Raw genomic sequence first — 21,952 nt, forward strand, 5'->3', positions numbered from 1 at the left:
CAGCTTGGCAGCCCATCCATCCATCTTAGTGTTAGACCCAGTTAATACGTAAGTTAAAGACACCAGCCATCAACAAATTCAGGTGTCAAAGCCAGTAAAATGCATTGCTTTCATGTCCAGTCACAATTTGGGGGACAGATTCACTGTTGGGGAAAGGGAGTGAGCTTCATAGTCAAGGATTGAGGACATCCTACATTGCAAATGTTTATCAAATGCCAGCAGCTTCTTTCTGCACTGAAAATGTAGGCGCATTATGCTGGAGGGAGAGACCCAGAAATATCAACAACAGCCAGAGAGCCTTGGTTGTTATGTAAGCTGAATCGAATTGATCCTATGGGGATCGACTTGTTGGGCTTCGCTTCCAGTGACATGATGAAAATTCAAGCATAATCATCTGTAAGCGCCAGCAGAGTGCAAATCATTGCTGTATTTCTTGGTATGTAATACAGTTGTGGATTCTGTTTACATGTATCAAATCTTCTTTGATAGCATCAGAGATCTCTATAATAATGTTCAGCACCTTCAGTTTTCCAATGATTATTTTTGTTTAGCTTCTAATTGTGCTAATATTTATCACTTACTGTATCTTCACTCACCAGAAATCATCAACAAATTGCTTGTTCCTGAAGATCTGCCATATACCATATCCTCAAAATACTGAGGAGGTAAAAGACCCAACTCCAAATAAACAGGAATAAAATTTGATTCAAGCAGGAGTGAGCAAAACCACAATATATGCCAATTACTACTAACCCATGCAATAATTTAAAGATACTTTTTATCATTAAGTGCAGCTAATGCAATGCATTATTATGGAGTGATTTGTTATGATCTATGAACTGAATACATCATTTGATTATGAAATAAAGAAACTCAATGGGCCTCTGAATAAAATTTCATTACCAGTAAATAATTTGTCAAACTTTAGGTTTTACCCTTAGATTCTTTGTTTGTTTTTTAGATAATTCAATGCAGATAATCAACTTCAAAAGATAAGCAGTCAATTAGTCAACTAGTCAATTAGTCAACTAATCAATTAGTCGGTTGAAGGAAAATAAGCCTATTTTGATAATTTACTAATCGTTTAATTAAAATTTCAAGCAAAATGCCAACCATTTGCATGTTCCACATTCTCCAGCTTTGTTTTATACCAGTGTAAACCCACTGTGCTTGGACTGTTGGTCAGATAAAACACTTTAAGATGCCTCCACGGGCACTTGGAAACTGTGATAGGCTTTTTTATTGACATTTTATATAAAAGAACATTATTAAGTGAGAAAAATAATCAGTAAATTAATCAATAATGCAAATACATGTTACTTGCAGCCCTAGTCAACTTCCTTAATGATTTTTGGCACTTTGCTGAATTGAAATGCAGAATTCTTCATATCATATGCTGATCTACAGTCAGTGCTGTTGCTGAAGCCTTCTGTTCTAGTAAGAATGAAACACTAAAATTTTATTTTGTTTGTACTATGAAAATGTGTCTGAAGATATAATATGACTTAGTGTCATGTACATACTGGCATCTCAGCTATCAATAGCTTCAGTCTTATTGATTGTGAATCTGATCATGTAGCTGTTGTAACTCAAACAACAGAGGCAAACATCCCTGCTAATAAGAAAACTTGACTGGGAAATAAAGCACAGGAATTTGGTCATGGAGGTGGAAGACAGCAGATTGAGGGGAAAATGAAGCAAGGAAAATCCTGACAATTTGTTTGAAGCTCTGAGAGATGGAGGTGAGCTGGGTGGAGGAGGGGTGGGACCTTGGAGGCTTTGGAGCCAATATGAGGACCTTGTGATGCAAAACCAGTCCTCAGCAACAGACAGTTCCCATGGCAACTGCGAGCTGCCAAAGTTCCTTGTTGACAAATGACAGCTCCCCTCTCCTCAGCACTCGCCCGGCAATGTCTGTCTGTGTGTGTGTGTGCTATTTGGCATCTTTTCCTTAGGCGCCAGGAAAGAACGGGTGAAGGGACAGAGAGAGAAAGACAAGTGTTATGTATGTAGACAGTATTACACACATGTATACACACACAGCAGTTGCTTTGATGTCTAACATGCCTTACTAGCTTCTGGATAATTTGTCTAATTATGTTTTTATTGCTGTGCTTTTGTAACTGTTCATTATGTATGACTCTACATGTTTATATACTAATTAATTATGATATGACAGGTAAACTATTGTGTACACAAGTACATGATAGTCATGTGCATTTAAGGGTACTTGTACCTCAGTGGGTACTACTGCAGTTGGGGGTAGATGGAAAGGTGGTAAAATTGCTCAACTAATTTGAGGAAATCTTGGTGAATATCCAAATTTTGATGCTGCTAATGAAGAAGAAAGTGAGGCCTTTAAGTCCAAACATTGACTGTATATAAAGGAGATGGACGAACCCTTCATGACATCATCCACTGGTGTTCTGAGTGGTTTTAAAGCTCAAGTCTGGCTGTAGCCATATTGTTGGTGCTTCACTCGGTCTAATTCTGTCCAATCCAAAAATGGGCAAAGAGTTGGCATGTGAGTGGAGCTTTCTACACAGCTAGCAGCTAGCCACCAGTGATAGGACTGTCCTGCCCATCACTCAAGAGTGGCCACTCCCTTAATTAATGCATAACTTTTAGCCATTCATTTGAATGGGTGAGTTATATGAAAAGTCATACAGTTGTCATGGAAGGGGGAATTAGGTATAGAAGCCAAAACCATTTTTTGTACCAGGCTGTAAACTTTAAAATGAGTGAGTGGGGAGCAGTAGCTGTGTCTCTGACAGTTTGTTCTAAGTTCAATCATTTTAATATTAGAACTGCTGGACCATCATTCCCAGATAAGTGGCTGCTGAATGCAGTCAGGGCTGAAACATTTAAAGCCAGAATGTTTAAGTTAATGCTAGATTTTTGCAAAGAAAGTGCCAAAAAAAAAAAACTAGAAAGAAAGAAATGGACGTTGACTAGGTTAAATAAATATAAAAATGTGTCCTCTCCATTTTTTACAATTCTAATTTGCTGTAATATTTGATAGGCAACCCTGCCGGTCTGTTAAATACTGATTGTATAATGGACACACAGGTGAACATAGCACTGAAAAGAAAGGGAAAGAATGGAAGTGGAGGAAGAACGAACCAGCACAGAGCCAACCACAGGTGCACTATTGAATATTATTGTGTGACTGAAATAGAGCGCTGCGCATCAGTGCATGTGATCAGGTTAGACTATTCTTTAAACATTATTTATCATTGCATTGCATGAAATAAACTGAATGCCTAGACATCTACTTGCCAATTTTGTGGCCGGTCTATTCACTCTGAAATTTATAAATATAACATAATTGATGCAAACAGTCTAAATTATGTTTGTTTTATGCAGCAAACAGGTAAACCTGACGCAGACAGGGAGTGTTTGAAGGAAAATGTTTGTGCAGGGACCTCTATGGCGATGCGTGTGACCAGTGCACAGCGTAATTTCAAAGTAATTGGAGTGTAGATATGTTATGTGAGCTCAGTATGCAATGATGAAGAAAAGGCAGCAACAGTTTTGGATAATTTCACAACTTTCTATTTTTTCTTTATGCAAACAAAAATATTGGAAGGAAAACCCTGGAAAATGAAAGCCACCATTTTGCATATTAGTTTAATACAAACTGTCTCCTACAAAAATCATCAGATTGTGTTTTTTAAATTAATAATTTGTTGGTAAATTATTTTGTTGTGACAGTTTCAATTTGACAAATTGAATTCGGGCTGCTTGACAATGAAACCCTTGGGCTGCTTTTTGTTGCCACTCTGCCCCTGGTATTATCCCTTACATAATCAGTAGTGTTAAATACATAGCTTCTTGTTTAAATCCGTTACTGACTGCTGCCCCACCCGTGGGACACCGAGTCTTCATCAACCATATTTTTGTCTGTGCTGGGCTTCTTCTAAACACAATTATGACATTATACATCATTATAAAAAAGCTCTATGTCTCACAAATTCAGCTATGTACAGCAGTCTTTCAATTTTCAGCAGTATGTTATAAAACACACAACTGAACAGTCACTCCCTACCTTTGTTGGTAGTTTGTATCCAGAATGTGAATCCAAATTTACTGGAAATGGTTTTATAATAAGATTCCAATAAACAAAATGTACCCAGGCGTGTCCTACCACAGACATATAAACTGTGTCTATGAGTCCAACAAACATATTGTCATGGAGAAAAAAAAAATCAAAAATCCGGAGCTGTTCTGTTTGTAGCTTCAATCAGTGGTCTTCCTTTTTCTTACTCTTTTCTTAGCTTTTTCTGGTCCACTTCTAACCCCAAATCTATTAAAGAAAACCTAAACCTAACCCAAGTACACCATTTTATAGTGTTTGCTAGGCTTCACACTTAAACAGAATGCCTATTTACATGTGTATGGACAGTCTTTTTCTGTGAACTTCTTCTCAGTGTTACTCTGACTAGTTCTAAGTGTTAGTAAAATGATTGACAAGCTCAGTAGCCAATGAAATTCTGAGTTCAAAGATATATGGGAAAGGTAGGTAGAATATACTGTTTAGGTTTCCTACCCTGTGGAAGGACCCTTCAGTGATTTATTGTAATTCATTTGTAGGCTACAGAGTACTTGTTGTGAAATAAACATTTTAATGGGTAAGTTACTGGGTTTTATTAATTTGTGTAAAATATTAGGTACTTTAATAAAGTATGTATTGGCAGAAATGGGAAAAACCCACAAACAAAAATGTTGAAAGCTAATATTTAGCAACTACTTTGACAGAGTAGTGGATCAGACGTATGTTTCTCCAAAGTGTTTCTCAGTCAATATCTAATAGCCTACTACTTCAGTTTTTCTTTTTTAATAAATCTGCAAAAATGTCAAACATTCTGTGTTTTTCTGTCAATATGGGGTGCTGTGTGTACATTAATGAGGAAAAAATGAACTTAAATGATTTTAGCATATGGCTGCAATATAACAAAGAGTGAAAATTTTAGGGGGTCTGAATACTTTCCGTACCCACTGTATGTCTGTAATCAAAAGGGTTGAAGAATAGTAACATTTTTATTTTGGGTGCATTATTTTTTAGCTTGTGTACAAGGTAAACAGGTTTTTACATGATTTCAAAAGGACACATTTGAAACATGTCAGATAGTGTCAGTGAATTTGGCAGCTGGCAAAGAACCACTGGTATAGTACAAACATACTAAACATATCTATTTAAACGAGTCACGTTGAGTTTGACATATTGTACAGTACATGTAAAATGTTTATTTGTTTGGAAAATTACAATTATCTATGCTGCTTTGAAACAGTCAGTCTGATAATAGCAAGTGTTGTGAAATGAGGAGACAAAGATGAGGGTAGGCTGAGTGGAACACACCCCTGTGCAGAGCTGTCATGAAATGATGATCTTCCATTCTCACCTTGCAACAGAGCTGTCAAAATGTTCAGACCCATGATTTAACTTCCCAATAAGTCAATAAGCACTGACAGCATTATGCTATATTTTTAGCAGTCACAGTAACAAACCATCATGAGTACTGAAATGTATTTGTTGGAATTGTCTTTAGCTCATCTCTAGGCTGTGTTTGTTACAGGTGACTGGTTCTGGTTTTACGTTACACTGTGTGAATTTTGCATGGATAATGACAGGGAGAGCAAAGAGGAGGATGAGGTGAGCGTAATGTCAAAAAGATTAACAAGAATCATGGCATTTGGACAGTGCAATAAGCTGCTGTACCACCCTCCACTGAACAGCAGGCAGGAGAGGAGGTCAGACAATAAAGAGGACTTCACACACACACCTACATTAACACATCCCATTGTTCAGTATCTGAAAGCTGTGAGAATCAACATGGTTGAAATGTAAAGAAATAAAGGAGAAAGCAAATTTTTAAACATCTTTTACTAATCTTTACACTTGTCACAGAACATCACATAAAATTATCAGAGTAGACTTTTGTTTTTATGGTAATGCAGTTTTATATATTCTAGTCTCAGAAACAAATATTGCTTTGTCAAATTCTTTCATTTAAAAAATACCATTTATAATCAGTAGGTTTGGAGAATTGAAATTAAATAGGCTGGTATTCAGCTTGTCTAGTTGGAGTTACCAAGGATCATTTTTGTACATTAGAAAATAGACAGGGCAAGTGGTAAGGCAGGAATAATTCTACCCTTCAAACTGATGAGACCATCCAAGCTATAAAGTGAGTCACAAAAAACAAAACACATCTGACTTATCTTTCAGTTTTTACCAACTTTGGTTCGGATGTGCCAGACAAGACAGCAATATACAAGACACCACTGATCATGCCATCATGACACAAGGACCTATAAATATAGATTAAAAATGGTTTGGTTGTGTCTTATTGGTTGTACCTGTCCTTGATTGGTTATTCTTTTGGTCACACAGAAAATGTATGATTTGTCACCTCTTCCAAGGATGGTTAGCTTAGCCTTGCATAAAGGAACGGAAACCGGGGTAAGGTGACAAGACCACCAGCCTACTAGCACATCTCATGTTCATGTTTTAATCCGTAAAAAAATGACACACTGTGACCAGTTGAAGTGAAGAAGTTACTGCCAAGAAATAATCTGGCACACGCTGTAGCCATTTGTTTGCTTGAACTGGTAAAACAACTGACTGGGAGGATAACCACAAAACCGATATTTGTGTACTGTATATTGCGTGTACAGTATCTAATTAATGCTGACATTTAAATCTTTAGAATCAGATTCAGTTTGATGTTTTTAAAGTCATCTCATTTATAGACAGACCAACCCGACATAACAAACCTTTCCTGCTTGAATCCATCAAATGTAAATGGGGTTTTGAATGCATGCTTTTCAAGGCTTGCGAGCTGACTTTACATTTATGCAATGCCAAGAATGGTAGTACTAGAAAGCATGCATTTTGAAGTAAAAAAAGAAGACATTTTGGGTGTGGAAATCTAGTTTGATTTAAAAATACAACCTTTTAACAACATCTGAAAAAATACCCTGCATTTAATTACACGCCTGTCCTGTTTTAGTCAAATGCAGTCATTTGGAATGCAACATAGCTTACAAGAACAATTACATTTACACACAATATACGTGTCTACATTATAAAAACACTAAGGCACTTGAAACTGTGATTTAACATGTCCAACGTTTATGATTGTTGTCTTTTAAAATACTTTTAGAAATACACGTCATACTGCTGCTGCAGCACAGTCGCTCACCATTGCCTGAGACAGCGTCAAAATCAGCAGGCACACATAACTATGTGTAACCCATTTTTAAAAATAAAACAAACGTCTTAAAATCAAGTTTTTAAATGCTTTTTAAAATGCTACATCATATCTTGCAAACACACACATACAGAAGCGCACATGTACAAATTCACAACCCTTCATTTCATAGGCTTGTTTAGGGTCCTGAAACGAGACCATTGCACCAATATAAAGCCTCATTTGAGACCTTTAGTTTTGTGCTGTGGGGTTGAAAATGGTCTTGGAGACAGTGCAATTCCAAGCTTAACTCTACCTGTAGGATTTACAGTAAGATCCCATCATACAGTCAGTACAGAAAGTATTCAGACCCTTTCAAGTTTTTCATATTTTCAGACTCATCTTACAATGAAAAACTTGGAGATAATTCTTGGCCTTTGTCGGTACTGAAAACATCTTTCAAACAGTTATGGCTGAAGTCACATACAGTCAGTAAGGAAAGTTTTCAGACACTTTCAAGTTTTACACATTTTGTTATGTGTCAGACTTATCTTAAAATTGATTAACTTCCTTTTTTCCCCTTATCAATCTACACACAATACTCCATAATGATAAAGTGAAAACGGGTTTTTGGAGTTTTTGTAAATTTATTAAAATTAAAAGAGTGAAATATCCCATTTACATAAGTATTCACACCCAGTCGAGGCAGAAGGCCGCCCACCAAAAGCCGGGGTCTGTCGGAGGTTTCTTCAGTTAAAGGGAGTTTTTCCTCCCCACTGTCGCCAAGTGCTTACTTGGGATTTTCCTCTATAATAATAATAGTAAGGTCTAGACCTTACTTTGTAAAGTGTCCTGAGATGACTTTTGTTGTGATTTGGCGCTATACATATAAATTGAATTGAATTGAAACCTGAATTATGACACTTGCAATTGAGCTCTGGTGGATCTTACTCCGATCAGAGGTCATTGAGATGCTTCTACAGCTTGATTAAAATCCACCTGTGCTTAAGTTAATGCATTGGATATAATTAGGAAAGGCACACACCTGTGTATACAGTCTCATGGTTTATGTCAGAGTGAAAACAAAGCCATTAGGTTGAGAGAACTGTCCACAGACTTGTGAGACAGGATTATGTCATGACAGAGATCTGGGGAAGGATAAAGAAAATTTCTGCAGCACTAAAAGTGCCCAAGAGCACGGCAGCCTCATCATTCTCAGATGGAAGAGATTTGGACCCACCAACAGTCGTCAGAGATCTGGCCATCCAGCCAAACTGAGTAGTCGGGGACAATGGGCCTTGGCCAGACAGAAGCCATTCCTCAGTAAAAGGCATGTGACAGCCCACTGGGAGTTTGCCAAAAGGCACCTGAAGGGCTCTCAGACCACGAGAAGCAAAATCTTCTGGTATGATGAAACAAAAACTGAACTATTTGGCCACAGTTCCCAACAGCATGTGTGGAGAAAACAGGCACTGAGCAGCACCTCATTAATACCATCCCTACAGTCATGGTGGTGGCAGCATCGGGCTGTGGGGAGGTTTTTCTGTGTTTGAGACTGGGAGACTAGTCAGGATAGAGAAAACTTGTTTTCACTCTATCGTTGTGTAGTATTGATAAGAGAAAAAATGAATCAATTTTAAGATGAGTCAGAAACATAACAAAATGTGGAAAACTTGAAAGTGTCTGAAAACTTTCTGTACTGAGTGTATGTGACCTCAGCCTTCATAACTGTTTGAAAAATGTTTTCAGTACTGACAAAGGCCAAGAATTATCTACGTTTTTTATGTGACCATCATCCTATCAACTGAGGTGAAAGGAGTTTGTCTGTGTGGAGTATATTAGACCAGAAAAATAAAGCTGACTTGGCATGACAATAGTGTAGGTAGTGCTATGAGGAGAACTGATGACAGTTGTTGTCATTACATTTTAATTCTAACAGGCGTAGATTTTAACCAGTTTCTCAGAAAGCACATCATTGTCTATAAGCCCCACGGTGCCAAAAACTAACCTTGTGGAGCTCTCTGCCTGAGTCCCACTGACAAGGTCTCACAACCTGCTCCTCTTCCTCTACCTCTTCTTCTTCATCCTGCTCTCCCTCCTCCTCTTCTTCTATCCTATCTATTATGCAGCTGTCCTCCTCTGTCCTTGGGTGTGCATGACCCAGCAAAGTCCTAGTTCTACTTCTCTGGCTTGACCTTTGCTTAACATCAGTAGAAGGCCCGGCTTGTCTCTTTTCATCATCTTCTTCCTCGTCCTCATCTTCCCTCTCTTGCTCATCTTCATTTTCCTCCTCATCCTCCTCCTCCTCAACATCATCATTCTCATCAGGCTCCTCTACAGCCAATGTCAACCCTAACTTAGTATGGCTAGCTAGTTGAAAGAAAGAGGAGGAGTGTGGTGTGGACGGGCAGGTAGACAGTGCTGCATCATACATAGAGAAAGGGAGGTGGAGGTAGTGTCCTGCAGCTGCTGTTGCTGCGTAAATGCAGCAGCATGTCTGCGCACAGTCAGGGCGTAGATCTCCCTGCCCTCCACGGACCATTCGGAGGCGTTTACGGAAGGGCGGTCCTGCACTGGGTGCTAAGCAGATCCGAGTGGGCATTGTTCCCTGGAGAGCCTGGTGAGCGGGGTTAGTGTTGGGTGGCAGGACGCAGGGGCCGGTGGCGAATGCTGGGTTTGGTGGGAAACACCAGTCAGCGCTCTGGAGCAGGATCTCAGCTCGCAGACGACGAAGGAGATTGTTGACAAGGACAGAGCGACGGAGGAAGGCTTCAGGGTCGTCAATGAATCTCATTTTCTCCAGGGAGAGACGCAGCACATGGGCACGCTCCTCCAAAGCTGGTGCAACCTGAAGAACAGTATTCCAATAGTTCCGTGTAACCCGATCAGTTAGTGAAATTCAGCAGTACATTCAATAAGTTTGATTTAGAATAGCAAAATGACAGTTCTGTGCTCTGTTTCCTATTGGGTTATGTGCTCTACAATGATCTGACTTAGTTAACTGGGTGCAGTCTTGATTTACTGGTCCTCACTTCACAGAAGCTAAGCAGGAGCAATTGTATATAATTAACTATGCTTGTCCATTTGCGGTACAAATAGTAAATAAGTCTTTTTAATGAGGTCATTTAGGATACACTGTGCCCCCTGAATGTGAAAATGTCAATGTGTTTGTACTTACAGTCTGGCAGTACGTCCTAAAGCTGAAGGAAGGCTCATCGTCATCATCAACAAACTTCCTCTTGAAGTATGCAATCCTTGACACTGAAACATGATCTGGAACTCGCCTATAGGGTGGATCTGCAGACAGGCGGAATACACTGTGTCATGAATCAACTGAACATTCGACTGTTTACTGTTACCATTACTACTGTATGGTGCACAGACTGTACTGCCTTTTATATTATAGAGCGAGTCCTGATATGTACCCACTACCCTCTGTTTCTACGTCAATAACATGACTCGTTGATACAAACCCATATAGCTAAGGTACAGTTTTTAGCATTCTGTTCCTTGACTGCATAGCTAACTACAACACCATTGCTAAAATGTTTATAAATGGGTTTATTCAATTGAAATCAATGCCCATTCTACTGGATATTTAAGGCGCTGAAATGTATTATAATGATCTATGGGAAAATCTGAACTAATCTGTAATGCACTGTTTTAAATACAAACAGCTGAATATGTTTGGGCTGCATTTTCAAGAAAACACTGAGGACCCTTCTAGTCAATAGTCTGTCCCCCAGTTAAGTTTGGATTACACCTTAACCTAAAAAGCAGGCTAAATAGCAACATGCTGTTCTGGAAGAACACAAACTGAACATTATCACTTTCATGGCAGAGGATTTATTACAGGGCTGTTAGATTAGACTGTGTTAGTTTTAGCTTGGTGTACCTAATAAACTGACAACTGTATAACTCTAAGCATATAACTGGTAACATTATCAGCACCATGTCATTTATCTCAGACGCTAATAGCTTTCTGGTTTAGCAAATAACCACGAGCCAGAAGTCTGTGTTGACAGACACAGAGTGCAGAACCTTTAAACTTGTTATTGTTACTCCACTGAGGTTAAAAGCTCAAAGTGTGAGTGCAAAGGGGTGGGAGGGGTCACATATAATCTGGTGAGCTTGTTTAATACATTTCACTTGGTTGCATCTGCAATTTTGCTATTATTTTACTAGCCATAGTTCTTATTCTCTACTACTGCTGTCTATTCATGACATTCAGATTTTCAAGTTGGACGTTTTTCTGCTGAGAACCAGGCTTTTGAAATCCCTACAAAGTCTACAACATATTGATCCCGTCATCAACACAAGCTGGCACAGTGGTTGGCGGATGCACGCTGTGATGTGTTGAAGGATTAGAAAGGCTTAGAAAAACCAAAACTGTCATCCTTCAGAAATTTTGCAAGACTTAATGTTCATGAGTCTGAGTCAAGTCTGGAGTTAATTAGGTAAGAGTTGAGAGTCAAGTCAGAAGTCAATAGAATGTATGCGAGACTCGAGTGTCTATCTCTGTGAAAGCAAGAAGGATATACTGCTGACCTCGTCTATCAGCACGATCTGCTACAGCCTCCCCAGTGCACAAACTACAGGCTCTGACAGCAGACAAATACTGATGGATGGCTTGAAGAGACGGGTAATACTGCCAGGTCTCAAAACGCAGGACTTACAAATGGATCAGAAGACTAACCTTCCACCTCTCTTTTAAAGTACATGCCTATTGGATGTGCTACACAATCACTGAGGAAACTCTGAACAAAAATATTTATCTTTTTTTTTTTTTTTACAATTTTAAAACAACTGTCTTAATTGAATTTGTTTTGTGAAACTGCATCTAATTTCATTAGGTTTAAAACAAATGACAACAAATGGCATCTGCACTGACGTCTGTACCTGGTGTAAACTGCTCTTCAGAGCTGCATGGCGGGGCAGGGTTCGACAGGCAGGTCTTAGTGCAGCGCTTCGATTCCCATATTGGCTGGTATGTAGAGAGTGGAGGGTCTCCTTCTGGGTCCAGAAAAGGATTCATGGACAAAACAAGGGTCATCTCTCTCTCTGATTTCGGTCTGGAGAAAAGAAAATGAAATCAGTATAATCATGTGAAAGAAAGTCAAACCCCTGGCGAGCCCTAGCTGTGATTATAAAAATATTACATTATTATAACAGACCACAGTGATAAGCTGAGAATACCTTTGTTTGTTATATGCATCCCTGTGTTTTGCCAGCTAATATTATTATCAGCAAATTCACCGTCCGTTTAGAAACTTATGTGCATGTTATCTCCATAAATCTCATAAGCATTCCGCATATGGTTTCCTAATGATGTGGTAAATGTTAATAAGATATTTATCTATGACACTGGCAAATACGTCGGTACTGAGTGGAGGAGTAACCGTCTTCTGTGCAAGCTGCCTAACAAATAATGGTGAGCACTAAGACTTGGCAGATGGCTGGTAACTCTGTGATATGTAACAAGTGGGACGCAGATGGAGAGATGACACCCACTCACACCATCAATTCCCTATTGATTAGTTGGTAGGAGACTAAGCAAGATGTTTGACACCAATTTGTTCAGTGAAATGGATCCCACACATTGAATCGCACAGGGAAGCTGTGTCAACAGCTTGGTAATCTAGGGAGCAGAGGAGATGTGCACACTGCCAGTTTCTAAATCATACAAATATTTGAAGCCTTTATGTTTTAAATTCAAGTGATGTAGATAAGAGGAAACCTGAGGACGACACATTACTTACCAGCCTGCCAGCTGAGCTTTTTCAATCTGAAAACAGAGCCTCACTGTGAACACACCAAGGGGCCTGAGAGCCAAAGTCTGTCTGTGATTCTCTGAAACCACAGAGAGAGAGAGTATCGTCCTTTTGAGCACAGTGAATGAATGTTATTAGGTTAGCGGTCGTTTCCTCCTCTGCATGCAGAATGCAACGCCATCTGTCTGAGGAGTCAGCAGTCGGACCTCCTTATCACCACATTTCTGCCTCAAAGCTTCTCCTGCCCCTCCTCTACCTGGCTGCATGAACAAATATCATCGCCCACAACCCATCTTGACAGACCAAACTGAGGCGACACCATCTCAGCCTCACCCTTGTTTAGTAGCTGATTACAATGTCCACTTCCATAAAGCTCCCTGCTTTGCTTGGATGAACAGTTTGATTTCTGTGTGCTGCTTTTCTAGTGTTTGCTTTTAACTGACTAATGTGACACAACAAAAGCCACTGAAACATCACCTCTCAGCCATAGGGGGTCACAGATTACAGATTACGGCATTATATTTTACTCTAAAGATTCAGCAGACATGCTTTAAGATCAACAGTCAACTACAACAGCCCCACATCACTGCAGTTGCTGCACCAGCCTGTTAATTCGGTCAAGTTTACGGTCCATCTTATCCTCAAGGCCTCATGTGATCCCCGGTGTGAATTAATTTTTTATTAATTTATGCACGTTGAGTCCTACCATGCCCATGATGTATTGATGAAGCTTCTGGTTGCTCAACTTCAGGTAACGCAACTAGCAAAACATTAATTACAATTACTTCTGTGGGGAAAGAGCTAAATGTACAGGTGGACTGACACAAATTAGATGCAGAAGTGGAGTTAAACCTTTGTGACAGGAGCACAATTCTCTCTGTCTTTGGAATCAATCAGGTTGTGTGTCATCACAGCTGATCAGCACTGTGGTTGAGCTCAGCAGAAGACAACTACTTTGTCTTTGTATGTGTGAACGCCCTGTAAGACACTGCACTGGTCAAGATTTTACAGCTCTGGAAAATCATCAAGGCAGCTCACTGTAACAATTGCAAGGTGAACAGAAGAAATATGCTGCATTGTGTTGTGGCCAAAGCTAAGCCAGCTGACATTTTCATGACTTTGTGCTGGCAGCTCTGCTCTGTTGACTGGCTCCATTCGACTGAATGAAATGTTTACAAAATGAAAACTACCAAATGGCAGGGTCTGCAGGAGAGGAGCCAGTAAGGGATCACTGCAAGACTGCTACTGGCTGTTGGGGGGCCTGTGCAAACGATATGTCAACCTACGATGGAAGAAAAGAAATAGCTGGTGACTACATGTGTATCTGAGGACACGTGTGACTGTATCTGCCCGGCTCAGGCTGATACAGCGAGCTAAAAGAGGAAAGGACTGCAGTATAAAATTCAAAATAAGACAAATTACTGTACAGTTTATTTCAGATAATAATACATGCAGAAGAACCAGAGAAGCATCCAGCTGAGAGAGGTTAGGTTTCCTTCTCTCTGTTGGAGTCTGCAGCTGTTCCAGTTTAGTCAAAATCCACCGTGTTAGATTATGGATTATTCACAGTTTCTAACGTGTTGTCAGAGTCAAACCGTATTTATGTGAGCTAGAGTCCACCTCTGAGGGCTCCCCCGCCAAGGACCACCAGCTAGGGCCAATTATGTCACTGTTACTGAGTGTTAGTACCATGGTTAATTAGCAGCTTTGGCCCTCATCATTTCCCCCAGAGCTGCTTTTTTACCCTCAGCTATTTTCCTGTCCATCACCTCCCCTCACCACTGCTAGTGCTACGTTTGCTTGGGCACAAAGAAACAAGCATGCCATCACTCCCTCTGCCCTCCGTAGGGACCTCTGTCTCAACATCCCACCCCCCTCCTACTGTCTCTTTCATTCCTTGATGTCTCTCCCCCTTCCTCTCTCTCCATCTCTCTCTCTCTCTGACATCCTTTCAACAGCGATCACAGTTGACAGCTCTCTGAACCAGGGGGGTAAAAAACACATACACACACAATGAGAATACCGACAGAGCAGCTTCCCTACATGTACAGCAATACTTCTTGTACTTCAGACAGGTGGAGGAGAAGGGGAGGCAGTGTGAACAAGTGTGTGTGCATCTGTGAAGGAGGAAGGAAGAAATGAAGGGTTGAGACATGAAAACACAGAATGAGGAGAGAAAAATCTCCTGGGGGGAAAAATGTAAAATCCCTTTCTTTCTCCGTTTCTGGCTGCATCGCACAGGAATGTGAGAGTGATTGAGAGCAAGTACAAGCTGTGTGTGTACGATTGTGTTTAACAGTGCGTATATTTGATGGAAAAAAAAGAACCTGCAAGTGTGTACAAGTATAATCGAGCATGCATGACTGTGTGTGTGTGTGTGTGAGAGAGACACCACTTCACCTCTGTCACAGCTTCTCTGGCTTCATCCCCTCTTATCTTGCCTCTCTTACAGCTTCCCCACCTCTGTCTGATTCGCTATCTTGCCTTCTTTTTCATTATTCCCTTTGATGATGAGAAGTTAATTGCAGTGCCGGGGCACAAGACAAACTGGGAAGGAGACAGAGAGCAATGGAGAACAGGAGGAGAGAATGGGGAGAGGTGGAGTGCGAGACAGAGGGAGGGCTGAGGGAGAGATGGATGGATAGAATGAGTCAGGGAGGGAAAGATAAGTGCCTTAGGAGCCTTGTCATGACTGGAGACAGATCGCCCGCAGGGATGATTTCTGCTGCTGTGATTGACTCACTCCCTCCAGCGCTGAGACAGACAGGCGCACACACACTCTGACATGCAGAGCTTGTAGTGTCCTGAAATATTTTGTAAGGAAAGTCAACTAAGGCCACAACAGTCAACCACAGTGCTCTAGCACCCACACTACACCAGTCAGACTCATATAGTGTGGGTGTTAGTTTATCTTCCTCAAACAAAGCTATTTTTGACATTCAGAGTCAAATAACAACCACACTTTGGAAGATTGGGGATTTAGATTAAATTCTGGTATTCTTTGAGCAACGCCATCTGAATATAAATAAAGGTTAGTTTTACTTCATATTCTCCAAAAAGAGAATAGCTAAAGAGGCATGTGTAATGTGTATGACTGAGCAACTATTCCTCCATTAAATTGCCCATGGCAGATGCCTGGATCCCATTGTACCTACACAAAAATGTAACAAAGCATCCTTGTGGAAAACAGTTTGATCATCTCACATACTTGAGAACTGTGTTTTCCAACCTTTCTGAATTTGCTTTAAAACAAATTCTACTTGCAGTCTTGATTTACAGGTCACTTATGTTTGATTTGTGAAAGGTTCAAAAGAGGAGGATGCTTTAAAATTAACATGTAACCCTTTCAAGTATTTAGCAATAAAAATGGATGCAAATATCTGTAACCCATATAGTTAATGAAGCTAAAGTGAAAGCCAAAAAAATCTCTTTGTTCCTTAACCTAGTACATGTTGCTATTAGCTTCTATTTGATTTCTCCTTATTGAAATCAGTTCATTTCAATTCAAAAAGCTTTATTAATCCCCAATTTAAAAGCACAGAGAGGAGTTCAGTAAAATCATTAAAAAAAATACATAAAAAAACAAAATGCTATCATATAATAAAAATTACTATAGTGCAATATGGCTCTACAAGTGCCGTGCGATGAACTCTATGACCCTTTATAATACCAGGCCATACAAGTTTGCCAGTGTAACAAGATGTCCTCTGAGCTTTAGCCTCAGATTGTTTGCATAATGTCCTGTAAGTAGCAATGAGCTTTTCTTTTCTTTTTTTCATTTTACAAGATCCTTGTTAAAAAACAAGTCGGCAAGCATTATGGAAACATTACAATAGTCAGCCGGTGACAGTGTTTGTAACTCATGGCACACACAGCTGTCATTTCTAACCGCAAATGCTATCGAGCACCTCGACACAGGACCCAGTGGTTCAAATATTAATGAGGATGTTGAGTGGTAAATTTGCTGCGCTGTCATTAAAAAGTGCACTCCACTGTTCAAGAACAGAAAGCTTGTCAAGTGCAGCAACAGTAACTAAAGAGGGTGGCTTAATGAGCTTTTAACTGAAATCACTGGATGTCAGTATAATGTAACGGCTTTAAAATCTAATAATACTATGTCAGCCAAGAGCATTTTTTACATAAACAATCTTGATATGCTTCTTATTAATTTAGTTTTGTTATTGTGGCCAGGATGCAAACAAAACATACAACATTTTAGTTGAAAAATGAACTTGGCAGTGCTCTCGGGTGGACACACTGTGTAATGGTAATGTTTTTCTTTCATGACACTTATCAGTCAGCATATACACCGATATACATGGAATAAACTAATATCAGCGGACACTGTATATCAGACTAGTCTGCGTACTTGCTCTCAACCTACATTTACATCTAAACATTTAAAGAAAACCTGATATTTAAGTCAAACGCGGGGGAAAGTCATTTATGAAACATGCCTCTAATAAATGTTGTGCTCTCTCAAAGTATTTTTTTCAGTGGCCTCAAAAATGCTAATCGATCCAGCATGTGTCGGGCAGTGTACACTGTATCACTCACTCTGTGTGCATGTGTGTTAAGCATGGACACCCTTTTCTTTTGGCAAGGTTTTTACTAAGTGTTTCTGAGCCTTAGGGGAACAGATAGTGTAGCTGTGAACAGAGAGCATATCTGTGGTCTTCACATCAGGATGGGTCCCAGACTGGCTGAGAGGGTCTTCACAGCACACATCAGCATGTAATACATAAAAAACGCTGTTAATGGAACACAGGGCTGGGTTATTATAATAACATTTTTATAGCTGAACACCATGATCACAATCATTAAGCACAATTTGGTGTCAGGACAAAATTATTTTTTGAGATTCCTCACTATTGCAGCAAAATTAGCAGCAGCTTGTAGGATATGTATTTGTCATTGAGGTTAAAGCAGAGAATTTTCCGATGACTGGCCTGTAACATACTTAGTGTTGGGCCAATTCATTGTTTTTCCAAAGACGGACAAGGTAACATTCTCAGCCTGATACTCCATATTAACATTTGTTATGGTTTGGTGAACATTCCAAGATTGTGATAGACAGTGTGACTGAAGTGCTTGAACAACTGACAACTGTTCACATTTCATGATTAATTGTAGACATACATCAAATAATATCTACAGTATATAACACATATGTAAGCACTGGGGAGGGTGTGGATAGTAGTCTTGCACATATACTGTATATACAAAGCAGAAAAACCCTTTTAAAAGACTTGACAATGTGAACTCCTGTCACTGTCAGCCCTTATCCCTGTACAGACACAGACAGGTGTGTGGGCACAGTGACTGTTTGTGTGGTGGACCAAATCTAAGCGATGCAACACCACAGTGCGAAGTGGGCGTAGCCCTGAAAGAGCTGCCTGTGGTTGCACTGACAGGCGCTTCAACAGCAAGCTTCCTCAAATCTCTGTGATCTCACAGCAGGCACTTTGAAGCTTGCAGGAAGGGGGAAAACCTGAGTACTGGCACTGGCTTCCCTGCATTTCTTTTTAGTTTGATGCCTGCTGCCGCTGCTCTCGCACGCACGAACTGAATGTTGATGTGATACGATAGTGACAGAGCTACTGAAATCTTTCACATGTGGAGTACCTATTGTATCCTAATACTGTTACCTGGTCATCCATAACACCTTGACACTTGGCCTTTTAAACACTCCCTTCTCTCTCGCATTACATGCTCCCTCGGAGACGGCGCTCTACTCGGAAATTAGAAACATACTAGCGACTATATTGGAAATCTAATCACCTTTGTGGTGATCAGAAACACTTTTGGCCACACAAAGCAAAAATGTTCATGTTTTCTATGTTGTCTTCCTGCTTTAGAGGCTTGACTGGTGCTTTTTTAATTACAACATCTCATCTTCAGCAGTAGGTTGATAGAGCCCAACTGGAGAATTATCTTGATGCACCCAACTCTTAGTATTAAGTAATAGCAATGGATGGAAGCATTAATTTACATGTTCCTAAATGTATTGGAATAAAACAAATCCACTCCATTTGGATGAAAACTTGCCACCTGAATATCAGTTAGCATGAGTATCTATTACCATGTGGCATTTTAACTGAAAATATACACCATCATCCTGATTTTTTGGCCTTTTTGATCCGTTTGTATGTCTTGAAGTTTTCAGTGAGTACTATTTTCTGACTTCTGTTTTACTGGAATATTGCTGACTTCACTGGCACATTACAGCAAACAGTTATAATGATGTAAATACTTAATTTACTGTAGATCTACACACAAGTTAAAAGTGGGCTAATGACTAATAAACTGTAGGAGAGCATGTTAATCCACTGTAACTGACAACTCACAGCCAAGACACAGCTCACTTCTTCTCAATATGGGGAAGCGTCACCCTGTTGGCATGGGGGTGGAGAGAGATGCAAGTGCTGGCATCAAAGGGTGAAGCACAAAGCAAGAGAGAACAGACAGAGAACAGATAATAGGTTTCATGACGTCAGGTTCTCCATCAGAGCAGCAGACACTCAAATAGCAAGCAATTAGCCCCTTGCTAGTGGAGTGGACCATAGTCATACAGAAACACTGAGAACGGCCACACTGGACAAATTACACAGAAGAGCTGAAGATGCACTAGAGTTACGCTCTGTGGGTCTTCATAAAAGATTTGTTGCACTGACAACCTCTTGAAAATCAGCAACAGGATCATTAGCTACTGGTAAATCTTCTGCTTCACATACTTAAATCCCTTTCTAGGAACGTGTGTAGGACTAGAGGCACTTGCGATTGCCTTAAGCATGACTTGTAAACCCTCATTTAGTTTAATGTTAAATGATCACAGTGGTTCACAATGCAACACTTGCCTTCTTGTGCACATGTTAACGTTAACAATTAATATGGCAGAGATCTATGCAAATGATTGCACACGATGACATGCATATTTGCAAAACATGTTTCACGCTTCACATATAGCAGTTAATGTATAGAAATATATTGGGTCTCCTCTCTTAAAATTTTCACTTTGTCTACTTCTGCTAATAAATGTATTTATTTTTTTTTGCCTGATTGCCAAGTACATACAGTACACAAGACATAATGTACAGTAGCAATACTTTTTACCATACTACAAGGCATTCATAATGAAGCTGGATGGCACAGGGCACAGCTCTAACACCAATTAGTATTACAGTGAAGAAGATAACAGGCCTGTTCTCATCATGGAAGTACTGTAGAATGTAAACCTACTATAGAATGCAAAACCTTTCACTATATTGGCATTGAACATAAACAGACAGTGTCACAATATAATGTAGAGTCTTGCACAATCATCATCAACATTCTTGTCTATTGGTTTGGTTCAATGTTAGTCTTATGTTGGATAAAAATAGCAGCCAACCAAGTGGCCGTCTCCTCTGCCATACACGTATATGCTGTGTCATGTTGATGTTTTCTTCCTTTTGTGGGTTGCATCTTAGTTTGTGTTTGTGCCAGCTTCCAGCCTGTCAGGAGGCATCAGAACAGCCGTCCTAGCTGCAGTGGTGTGACTACGGTGGGTTCAGGGCCCTCAGGATTTCACTCTTCTTGCTGAGTGGCGACACGTGCTGTGACAAGGCAGCTGCACAGGGCTGCATTACAGAGAATGGCCTGTTGTGGCTGAGACGGTTAACAGGCCGAGACTATGTGGGCTTGTCACTGCCAAGGCTCCCAAAAGTGAGTGCAGCACATTAAATACAGACAAGAGTACTGGTATGTGTTTATTTAGAAAAAATTGCATTACAGTATCTCTAACTAATCCCATTAAAAGACAATGTTAAGGGGATTTTCAAGCTAGCAAGTTTCTTCAAGGCTATTAAAAGGGAGCTGAAATCAACCACAATCACACATATGTTACCATTTATGATAAGTGATAAACTAGTTTTACCTTCTGGATTGTGGGGCATTTTGAACCAGTGTTTGTACATGCTGCATTAGTCTTGTCTAAAGAAATAAATGTTCTTATGCAGGTCTAAATTAGCTAGACACATACAGTCAAGTACTGAAATGAATCTCTGAGTAAACATATTCTTTTGGACTAACTACAGGGTTTTTAGGATCTCAGGTCGTAGCTTTTTCAGTTAAGGTGAAGTCATAAGGTCTGTGCTAAAAATAAAAGTCATGTCAGACCTTCTATTTTTTACACTTGTGGAGAAACAAATGTATGTTCATCCTTTCCTCTCAAGTTGTCCACCTTAGTTGTAAATGTTTCTGGAGCACAAAAGGCGTATTCATGATGCAGAAGCAGCGCCTGAGGGGAAAAAAGAAGTCTGGGGCTATACTCTGTGGTCATCTCTCTCTCTCTCTCTCTCACACACACACACACACACACACACAAACACTGAAGCAGCTCGACTTGTCTTGGCTGAAACCTTTTACACAAAACAGAGCAGGGAAAGCAAGGGACAAAGGGAATGAGATGTGAAGCCAATTGACCATCATCACCAGTGGCACACCATTAGCATTGCTATCGACTTTCCTTTGTCCTGTAACATATATTACCTACTGCACCTGCCCTTTCCTGTCTTTTAGGCAAATTACTGAGCAGGTTTGTGTAGGAGCAACACAGCTCATGTGCTGTTAATTTTATCCTTGGCACCAAGTCTGCTGAAAGACAGCCTTTAAAAATGTACTGAATCTCCTTCAGCTCACACTACATGCCTGCTAAGAGCCATGTTTTGAAATGCTGCTCCAGATGTGAGCCTCTGCGCCCTGCTGCGAGAGATGAATGGCTAGGAGTGCTGCAGGCTACCTAAAGGTTCACATCCTTAATGAGCAGAAGAGTCTGCTGAGAGCAAGATATGATTGATAGTTCTGTGACAAATCTAAAAGAGGGGAGTCGCAGTGAGGGCTTTTGATAAAGATGATGAGGTGGAGGGCTTTGGCAGGTGGCAAACAGAAGGAATCTGGCATCAGACATGCCCAAGCTAAATGCCAGGAACGCATCCACCATGCTGCAAA

The 21,952-nt window shown here is 40.1% G+C and overlaps 1 protein-coding gene across 1 annotated transcript in view; it reads right to left on the reverse strand.

Annotated features, from left to right (window-relative positions):
• Window positions 1-1,421: 1,421 nt before the first annotated feature.
• The window catches only part of sertad4 (SERTA domain containing 4), a 22,367-nt gene continuing 1,836 nt past the window's right edge, over window positions 1,422-21,952 (reverse strand). Inside the window, exons 2-5 of the mRNA XM_020623473.1 lie at window positions 12,093-12,265; window positions 10,372-10,490; window positions 9,202-10,041; window positions 1,422-1,950 (exon numbers count right to left, since the gene is read on the reverse strand). Coding sequence (XP_020479129.1) covers window positions 1,894-1,950; window positions 9,202-10,041; window positions 10,372-10,490; window positions 12,093-12,246 — 1,170 coding nt within the window. The 5' untranslated portion in view covers window positions 12,247-12,265 and the 3' untranslated portion in view covers window positions 1,422-1,893. The remainder of the gene's footprint in view (window positions 1,951-9,201; window positions 10,042-10,371; window positions 10,491-12,092; window positions 12,266-21,952) is intronic.

The sequence above is a fragment of the Monopterus albus genome, unplaced genomic scaffold, assembly GCF_001952655.1.
Source record: "Monopterus albus unplaced genomic scaffold, M_albus_1.0 scaffold300.1, whole genome shotgun sequence".
NCBI classification, from domain to species: domain Eukaryota; kingdom Metazoa; phylum Chordata; class Actinopteri; order Synbranchiformes; family Synbranchidae; genus Monopterus; species Monopterus albus.